Source organism: Trachemys scripta, chromosome 2 (genome assembly GCF_013100865.1).
Source record: "Trachemys scripta elegans isolate TJP31775 chromosome 2, CAS_Tse_1.0, whole genome shotgun sequence".
NCBI lineage: Eukaryota > Metazoa > Chordata > Testudines > Emydidae > Trachemys > Trachemys scripta.
The window spans coordinates 185,692,529-185,703,028 of record NC_048299.1 but is presented as its reverse complement, the minus strand read 5'-3'; the positions used below and the strand labels follow the sequence as shown (position 1 = coordinate 185,703,028).

At 42.8% G+C, this 10,500-nt stretch overlaps 1 protein-coding gene across 1 annotated transcript in view; it reads left to right on the top strand.

Moving 5' to 3' along the window:
• The window catches only part of LOC117873296 (cytosolic non-specific dipeptidase-like), a 21,162-nt gene extending 16,724 nt beyond the window's left edge, over positions 1-4,438 (top strand). The window contains exons 10-12 of the mRNA XM_034762508.1: positions 941-1,082; positions 2,130-2,277; positions 4,288-4,438. Of these exons, the coding sequence (XP_034618399.1) occupies positions 941-1,082; positions 2,130-2,277; positions 4,288-4,351 (354 nt within the window). The 3' untranslated portion in view covers positions 4,352-4,438. The remainder of the gene's footprint in view (positions 1-940; positions 1,083-2,129; positions 2,278-4,287) is intronic.
• Positions 4,439-10,500: the final 6,062 nt, after the last annotated feature.

The following is a 10,500-nucleotide window of genomic DNA, read 5'->3' as shown; positions in this document are numbered from 1 at the left end:
GGGCTCCGGCGGCGCAGGGTCCGGAGGCATGGGGGCTGCCCAAAGCCCGTAGCACTCAGCTCTTAAACAGAGCCGAAGAGTTAGGGGAGGAGCAGAGCCGCCGCGGCTGGAGGCTCTGCTCCTCCCCTGACTCTTCGGCTCTGTTTAAGAGTCAGGCTGCCCGAGCGCTACTGGCTTCGGGCAGCCCCCATGCCTCTGGACCCTGCGCCGCCGGAGCCCGGGAGGGGAAGTGCCCGCCGGCGGCTGGGGTCCGGAGGCAAGGGGGCTGCCTGAAGCCTATAGCGCTCGGGCAGCTTGGCTCTTAAACAGAGCTGAAGAGTCAGGGGAGGAGCAGAGCAGCCGCGGAAGGGGAAGTGCCCGGCCGGCATTTTCCCGGACATGTTCGGCTTTTTGGCAATTCCCCCCGGACGGGGGTTTGATTGCCGAAAAGCCGGACATGTCCGGGAAAAACCGGACGTATGGTAACCCTAGGTTAATCAATCTCCACTTACTTCTGAATAGGTCCGTTGACAGCACCAACAGATGAAGATCTCTGCATCAGCCAGTATAGGAGTAGAGGGTTGACAGCAACAAAAAACCAGCATAGCTGGAACTCCCTTCCCACGCTATCAAAATTTCACTTTCATTATGTGTCCAAGCAGTGAGATTCTTGAGCTGGATTCTTATTTCATATCTTGAATGTGCAGTGTCGTTGTAGCTGTGTCGGTCCCCGAGTATTAGAGAGACAAGGTGGGTGAGGTAATATCTTTTATTGGACCAAATTCTGTTGTTGGTCCAGTAGAAGATATTACCTCACCCACCTTGTTTCTGTAACATTTTGAGCATTGCAGTTGTGCCTCTGACAAGTCAGAGTTTTAAACAAATGCATACCCAGATGATTTTTTTCTCTATGTACTGAATTAAATAAATATTTTCATGTCACTACAATTATTTTCTTTAGGTGACTGACTATTTGAACAAGAAATTCACTGAACTGAACAGTCCTAACAGCATTAAAGTAACCAGTAGCATAGGAACAAAGCCCTGGCTATCTGACATAAATGAACCTCAGTATTTGGCTGCAAGGAAAGCAATTAAAAGAGGTTTGGTTGTTTTATAATACGTGGATTATTTGGTACACAACTATGTCACCTTTTGAAAGTATTATCCATAGAAATGAAACCAGGGTATTTCCCTTATTCTGTCTGCACATATTCTTATTGTCCACATAATGCTTTCTAATTTTGACATATTTGTATAGAATTGCACTTTCATACATAGCAGCTTTTATTGTTTGTTGATATGTTTGTTGATATTGACTTGCAAGCAATATTAATGTACATTGTTAACATTTTACTACACTGATGATCACATATATTACACACAGATGTGTCATTCATTGCTCTTACCGTTTTTCAGCTCCCGCTGTAACTTGTCTTCAGATGAATACTATTTGTGGCTAGGGGACAGATCCCTGTGCCCGTGTAGAATAACATTGGCTTCAGCACTACAAGTGGGTGTAAGGCTCCGTTCAGGGGTGGCTCCAGACACCAGCGCAGCAAGCGCATGCCTGGGGCAGCAAGCTGTGGGGGGCAGCCTGCCGGTCGCTGGGAGGGCAGCAGTCAGGTGGCCTTCAGTGACGTGCCTGCGGGAGGTCCGCCAGTCCTGCGGTTTTTGCGGCAGGTACGCCGAAGCCGCGGGACCGGCAGATCCCCTGCAGAAACGCCGCCGAATCCGACCACCTGCAGGCGTGCCACCGAAGGCCACCTGACTGCCGTGCTTGGGGCGGCAAAAAACATAGAGCCGCCCCTGGCTCCATTGTAAAGTCATTTGTAGGAACAGGAACTTAAGTTAGCTAATGAATACTGCCCACAGGCAGAACACACAAGTATGGGCGTGGGTGAATTCTAATACTTTGAATCCAAGCTTAACAACACCAGATCATAACTTTTTTAGCGGAAAAAGGAAATATCTTTAAGAAGTCCCCACAAGTCTCCCCATCCAGCCCCTCCAACAAAAAATGTAAAAAACAAGTTTATATCCAAATAATGCCTTTAGTTATTCAAATATAAAAGCGGGAAGGATAGTTCATTAAGCTTGTAGAAATTCAGATTAATTTTTTATAAAGCTTATGTTATCTTCACTCCTAGTGTTTGGAAAAGAGGCTGACATGATCCGTGCAGGTGGAACAATTCCAATTGCCACACATTTTCAGGAGGTGACTAGAAAGAGTATAATGATACTAGGAATAGGAGGACCTGACGATGCTTCACATGGGCAAAATGAAAAGATCAGCAGGTATTTTTTACTCATTTTCTTAAAAAGTTTTAAAGTGTTAATATAATTTCAGAAGAAAAAATATACAATACTGTGACAAATAACCCCCCTCCACCTTGAATTTACATCACCTTTTCAAATGTACATGTAGAACTCCTAGATGTTATTTGGAAAAAGTGGTGTAAATGCAGGCTCCTCACCTCAAATGCTGCTATTTTCCCTTCTCAAAAAACTGTAGTCAAATAATGAACTAAAACATATTTGGATTTTTAGGAATTAGTCATTTGAAAACATCCAAGTTGAAGAGCTCCTTTAAAGTAATCAAGTTGGTTAAAATGTGTGTGCCTTCACCTGGATGCTTTCTTTCCTACTTTTCTATGTCCTTGATTCACTTCAACACTTGTATTGCAGTTCTAATGACTGACAGTAGTTAAATTAACTGAAGTTGGCACAGTTTTTAACACAATATCAGTGCATTTGGTAGTGCATGATTTCTTGCATTAACTAATTAGAAGCAGTTTGATAAAAGATGCACGAGGGGATAGCCTGTGAATGTTTTGTTTTAGTGAAACTATAATTAATACTTGAATTTCATACATACAGCTACTGGAAGGTAAACATAGTGAATAATTTGAAGCTAAAAAGGAGGAACACACTTTAATTAAATAAAAATCTACCTCCAAGGAATCTACTGCAAGTTTTATTCTTGATGCTGAACAATAAGCGTTTCATTTTTATGTAACTATCTTATTTGGAATTTGAGCACAACCTGCAGCTTCTGTTCAAGTGGCTGAGGTAAAATATAGGGCCAAATTCTTTCCTCAAATCACCGTGTGTGTGTGACTCCCATTACCTTCCCTAGGAGTCCCATGACTATAGCCAAGGGTATAATTTAGGGCTCAGTTCTGCAAACATATTACTTGAATAATTGTATTCACGTGAGTAGTACCAATGATTTCAGTTAAACGTGTATACATTTTCACAGGATAGGGCGTGAGCCAAAGCCAGCTGAAATCAATAAGAGTCTTTCCATCGACTTCAGAGGACTTTGGATCAAGTTCTTAGGGTAAAAAGAAACAGAGGGTCCTGTGGCACCTTTAAGACTAACAGAAGTATTGGGAGCATAAGCTTTTGTGGATAAGAACCTCACTTCTTCAGATGCAAGTAATGGAAATTTCCAGAGGCAGGTATAAATCAGTATGGAGATAACGAGGTTAGTTCAATCAGGGAGGGTGAGGTTCTTAGGGTAAAATTTTCAAAAGGTACTTACAAAATGCTCCAATACATCTGTTAGTCTATAAGGTGCCACAGGACCCTTTGTTGCTTTTTAGGTACCTATAGATGCAGATAGGTGTCTTTAGATGCCCAAATACCTTTAAACATCTGGTCCTAAGTGATTTAGGAGCCTAATTCTAATTTTCTTGACTTTCAATGAGATTTATAGTGCCAAGTCATTTTTGAAAATAGGACGTAGACATCTAAGTCACTTTGGCCTTGCAACACTGAGCAGAGCAATGTCTAAATACTTTTAAAAATGTGGGCCAAGGCTCCTAAGTCATTTAGGCATTTTTGATTTTCTCTTGGTCCTTAGTTATTTTGTGTGACATGACAGCTAATGATTCAAGCTTAAATAGCAATCAAAATTAAAGCCAAAGCCGTCAATATATTTATCTGACTACCTGAGTCATGCCATTGTGTGCATGAAGATTCATAGATTTTTCAGGCCAGAAGGGACGATAGTGATCATCTCGTCTGACCTTCTGTGTAACACAGGACATAGTAATTCCTGCAACAAGCCCAATCACATTGTTGAACTTCAGCATAGCTTTTAGAAAAGCATTCAATCTTGATTAAAAGTGATGGAAAAATCTATCACACATTCCTTGATAAGTTTGTACGAAGATTGTCTTTACTGTTAAAAATTTGTTTCTTATTATCATTTATTTCCATGTGAGACAGTATGTGAGTATATCTGAAGAACTCCTATGTTGTGTACAGTGAAATTATACTGTTGGCTCTGTTTTCTTTTAGGTACAATTTCATTGAGGGAACAAAACTATATGCAGCTTTTCTTCAAGAACTTGCTACTGTCTAAAGAAAAAAAATACGGCTTAGTAAACCTTTATAACTATCTGTATTTGCTTGTTTGATAAGCACATATCACAGAACATATTGGATTTCACAGTTATCCTGAGTTCTTTTTTTTCAAAGTTTTAATCTTAGTTTTAAAAAAGAAATTGAACATGAAAAAACAAACACAAAATATCTGATGAAGAACACAGTACCTGATATGACTATTATCCCTTTTATATTGCTTCAAAATTAGATTACTATACATAAGAAAGTAATTCACCTTTTCTTAGTAATAGCAATGACTTTTTTTTTTTTTTTTTTTTTTTACAAATAGCATTGGACTCAAATGGAATGCTTAATATCAGGTGCTGATCTACTAACTGAACAGAACCTTCAGTTTTCTGAGATTTTTTTAAGGTAGCCCTTACTGAATTTGTCTTTGATTGACGAGATTAGCCCAAGTAGCTTAAACAAATATGTATTTTAAACCATTAACTTTATAACATGACTAAAAGATAAATTTACGTACATAACCTTAAGATGGGATTAAGGGAGTTGATTATGCCAGACCTCAAGGATATACACTCATTCAGCAGTACACCAAGCTATCCACTTCGGGATTATTGATTTAGTATATAATGTTCAGCATGAAAACCTAGGCCAAAAAAACTTCTCATTCTGTATCAGGGGGTAGCCGTGTTAGTCTGTATCTACAAAAACAACAAGGAGTCTGGTGGCACCTTAGTCTTTAAGGTGCCACCAGACTCCTTGTTGTTTTTCTCATTCTGTACTACATCTGCCCAGAAGTTTTGGTCAGTATGAATTTGTTTGCTATCACTTTCTCTGTTTAATAAGGACCAAAGGAGAAAATTTTTTGGTTGAGATTTCTCAGCTGTGAAATGTCCTCCCATATGATGTTCACTGGTGTCACTTCCTCAATTGCTGTGGGGCCCACTCCATTTCCCATTGAAGTCAATGAAAAGACTAGTACTGACTTCAGTGAAGTTGGATCTTGCCTTAAGGGCACTGTGACGGGGCTGGATTAATTGGACGGACTGCCTAATGGTTAGGTCCCTGGGTCACAACTTTCCTCCCATCTCTAGCATCTGCTGCTGGTGATTGCTCCAGTGTAGAGGCAGACTCTCTTCCAGTACACAGTAACTTGGCTTTCCACCAAGTCACCACCGAAGTCCACACTTTTACAGAATAAGGGTCCAACAAGGAATGGAAGTCCAACCTCTCCCCATGGTGGGGTGGGTTTGACTCAAAGATCCCACACTCTTACTTCAGGGCTTACAATATCTTCATCTGCTTTATCTCAAGGGAAGAAGCAGATCTCACAACTGGCTGATAGGGGAGCCTGGGCCCATCCTCTCTGCGGGACTATAAACCAGGGCTCCAAGTGGCAGCAACATCAAGTATCTAGGAATGCTCCAATGGTGTCTCCCTGGCCACTCCCTACCACCTACTTTCCCAGTCCAGGGCATGGTCACCACATCTAAAAAAAAAAAAAAAAAAAGAGAGAAATGACAAAGGTACAGAGAAGGGCAAGAACAACAATTAAAGGTATAGAACAGCTTCCATATGAGGAAAGATTAAAAAGACTGACTGTTCAGCTTGGAAAGGAGATGATTAAGGGGGGGACATGATAGAGGTCTATAAAATCAGGAATGGTGTGGAGAAAGTTAACAAGGAAGTGTTATTTACCCCTTCACATAACACAAGAACCATGGTTCACTCAATGAAATTAATAGGTAGCAGATTTAAAACAAACAAAAGGATATACGTCTTCACGCAATGCACAGTCAACCTGTGGAACTCATTGCCAGGGGATGTTGTGAAGGCTAAAACTGTACCTGGGTTCAAAAAAGATTTTGATAAGTTCATGGAGGATAGGACCATCAATGGCTATTAGCAAAGATGGACCGGGATGCAACCCTGCATGCTCTGGGTGTCCCTAAGCCTTTGAATGCTAGACACTGGGTCTGGATTACAGGGGATGGTTTACTTGATAATTGCCCTGTTAATTCCCTTCGAAGCACCTGGCATTGGCTACTGTTGGAAGACAGAAAATACAAGGCTAGATGGACCACTGGTCTCACGCAGTATGATTATTCTTATGTTCTGATCCAAGCAAAGATAGAGTGAAGGATTCCTTAATCCCTAAAGACAAGCTAGTCCCTTTTCTAGTGGCCTGGAGCAGCTGCAGCTTGCAGGTCACCCACTTCCCTGCAGTAAGGACTCCCACTGTACGCTTACTCAGGCTCTCAGACAGATCCATCCCCCTTGCCTGTCTCTACTCCCCCACCCTTCTGAGCTGACTGGCTTTCTTTCAGACGCCTCTTCGAGTTGGAGCAGGCCATGCATGTGCAATGAGGTGGTGCCATTTAGGCCCAGAACTATTCCTTAGCTTCTTCTTAGTGTGGGTTTTATATACCCCATCAGAGCATACTAAAGGACAATTTTTTTCATTTAGACTATTTTGACTGTTTTTAGGTCTACTACCCTTGTTTTTGTATTATTTTCCTCAATCTTCTTTTTAGTGGGGAAAAGCTCCCTTTGTGGATGGCAACACATGGATTTGTCCTTGTGCCAGACTTTGTTATGCCATCTGCCTACCTTAAATAATAATATAAATAAATACGAGTAAGCTTATTTTTCATATTTGTTGTTGGTGGGAGAAGCACTACGAATTTCTATAGAACTTTCGACGACCGATTCTCCTTGCTGTAGCATTTTGAGTTTCAGTTTACTTCAATAAAGAAAAACTTCAGAAATACTTTTATTGAAGGAACACTTCATGTTGAAAGGAACCTCATGCAACCACTACTTGGGCTAGTTCTAGAGACTCCTTTTTTAATTATATTCTTCAGAACATAAATGGCACAAACCATGTTTTTCTTTTCTTTCGCTCCCATTCTCTTGGTATGACAATGGCTCTCCTAAATTGCCATATCATTTCTCTTTCTCCAACAGGCCCACAGGTATCTATTTCTGTTTATTAAGTGCCTATCACCAAAACACCTAAGCATTGTCATCATCATCATCATGTTCCTATTACGCCTCTGGCGTTTAGGGCATTGATGAAGCTCCTCCACTCCTGTCTGTTTCTGGCAAGTCTTTCAATACTTCCCCAGCTGTGCCCCAGGTTTTTCAGCTCGGCTTCCACAGCTCTTCGCCATGTTGTTTTCGGTTGCTTTCAGGTACCCATCTTATTGCCCCTCTGGTGATGGAATCAGTTTCCATCTAAAGCACATGACCAATCCATTTCCAAAGTTTCCTGGCAATGATGGTGCTCATATCCTCTTGGCTGCACTGTGTCAATAGATCTTCGTTTGAGATTGTTCTGGGCCAAAAAATACGGAGGATTTTTCTGAGGCAGGTTGTATGGAATGAAGACAGTTTGGACATGTCATATTTTCTCATTCCCCAGCATTCTGCACTATAAAGTAATGTGGAAAGTTGGAGCATAGCACTGAATCAGTGATATTATTATGTTTCCCTTTTAGTTTGGCTCTCATAAGTCTGCTGCTGATGGACTTCCATTCAAGCAAAGAATGGGAAAGCACTCCCTTCTTCAAAAGGATGGCAACACCCTCATGGTGTTGTCCATCATCCCGTCCAGAATACAGCAAAGTTTCTCCCGAGGCTGTTGTTAATCTTCCTGATCCTATTCATCTGCTCTCGCTGACACCCAGGATGCGTAAGCTGTAGCGTCTCATCTCTGCTGTGACCTGAGCTAGCTTCCCTGTTTTGTACATTGTCCGTATATCCCGAAAACCAAGTTTGGCTTTTGTCTTGGTGTTGAGCACTTCAGCCTTCATGCCAGTGGCTTCCTTTTGGCTTTCGCCACTGGCAATCATATGGCTCATTGAATCCTGAAGGCCATCACAAACAGTGATGGTCAATTTCTCCATCGCTGTTTCCGTAACATATTTTGTTTTTTACGGGACAGGGTTGTTAGCCCTGTGCCAAACCCCCAAACTGGAGGACCAGGGTGTCTGTTTTCTCTGGCCTCTCCCCCACAGACCAATCCAGCATGGTTCAACCTACCAGGAGCAAAAAGCCCCTGCTGAAACAGACTCTGGGGATTGTTAGAGCACACAAGCTATCCCGCCATGACAAAGAACGGATACCAGAGGACAGTATATAACAAGCATTGTACAAGATTTGAAATACACAAGGAGCACTCTAATCCAGCAGTTCTCAAAGAATCATAGAATCATAGAATATCAGAGTTGGAAGGGACCTCAAGAGGTCATCTAGTCCAACCCCCTGCTCAAAGCAGGACCAATTCCCAGCTAAATCATCCCAGCCAGGGCTTTGTCCAGCCAGGCCCTAAAAACCTCCAAGGAAGGAGACTCCACCACCTCCCTAGGTAACGCATTCCAGTGTTTCACCACCCTCCTAGTGAAATAGTTTTTCCTGATATCCAACCTGGACCTCCCCCACTGCAACTTGAGACCATTGCCTCTTGTTCTGTCATCTGCCACCACTGAGAACAGCCGAGCTCCATCCTCTTTGGAACCCCCCTTCAGGTAGTTGAAGGCTGCTATCAAATCCCCCCTCATTCTTCTCTTCTGGAGACTAAACAATCCCAGTTCCCTCAGCCTCTCCTCATAAGTCATGTGCTCCAGACCCCTAATCATTTTTGTTGCCCTCCCCTGGACTCTTTCCAATTTTTCCACATCCTTTTTGTAGTGTGGGGACCAAAACTGGACACAGTATTCCAGATGAGGCCTCACCAATGTCGAATAAAGGGGAACGATCACGTTCCTCGATCTGCTGGCAATGCCCCTACTTATACAGCCCAAAATGCCATTAGTCTTCTTGGCAACAAGAGCACACTGTTGACTCATATCCAGCTTCTCATCCACTGTGACCCCTAGGTCCTTTTCTGCAGAACTGCTACCTAGCCATTCAGTCCCTAGTCTGTAGCAGTGCATGGGATTCTTCCGTCCTAAGTGCAGGACTCTGCACTTGTCCTTGTTGAACCTCATCAGGTTTTTTTCGGCCCAATCCTCTAATTTGTCTAGGTCCCTCTGTATCCGATCCCTACCCTCTAGTGTATCTACCACGCCTCCCAGTTTAGTGTCATCTGCAAACTTGTTGAGAGTGCAGTCCACACCATCCTCCAGATCATTAATAAAGATATTAAACAAAACCGGCCCCAGGACCGACCCTTGGGACACTCCGCTTGAAACCGGCTGCCAACTAGACATGGAGCCATTGATCACTACCCGTTGAGCCCGACGATCTAGCCAGCTTTCTATCCACCTTACAGTCCATTCATCCAGCCCATACTTCTTTAACTTGGTGGCAAGAATACTGTGGGAGACCGTATCAAAAGCTTTGCTAAAGTCAAGGAATAACACATCCATTGCTTTCCCCTCATCCACAGAGCCAGTTATCTCATCATAGAAGGCAATTAGGTTAGTCAGGCACGACTTCCCTTCGTGAATCCATGCTGACTGTTCCTGATCACTTTCCTCTCCTCTAAATGTTTCATAATTGATTCCTTGAGGACCTGCTCCATGACTTTTCCAGGGACTAAGGTGAGGCTGACTGGGCCTGTAGTTCCCCGGATCCTCCTTCTTCCCTTTTTTAAAGATGGGCACTACATTAGCCTTTTTCCAGTCATCTGGGACCTCCCCCGATTGCCATGAGTTTTCAAAAATAATGGCTAATGGCTCTGCAATCTCACCCGCCAACTCCTTTAGCACCCTCGGATGCAGCGCATCCGGCCCCATGGACTTGTGCACGTCCAGTTTTTCTAAATAGTCCCGAACCACTTCTTTCTCCACAGAGGGCTGGTCACCTTCTCCCCATGCTGTACTGCCCAGTGCAGCAATCTGGGAGCTGACCTTGTGCGTGAAGACAGAGGCAAAAAAATCATTGAGTACATTAGCTTTTTCCACATCCTCGGTCACTAGGTTGCCTCTCTCATTCAGTAAGGGCCCACACTTTCCTTGATTTTCTTCTTCTTGCTAACATACCTGTAGAAACCCTTCTTGTTACTCTTAACATCTCTTGCTAACTGCAACTCCAAGTGTGATTTGGCCTTCCTGATTTCACTCCTGCATGCCTGAGCAATATTTTTATACTCCTCCCTGGTCATTTGTCCAATCTTCCACTTCTTGTAAGCTTCTTTTTTGCATTTAAGATCAGCAA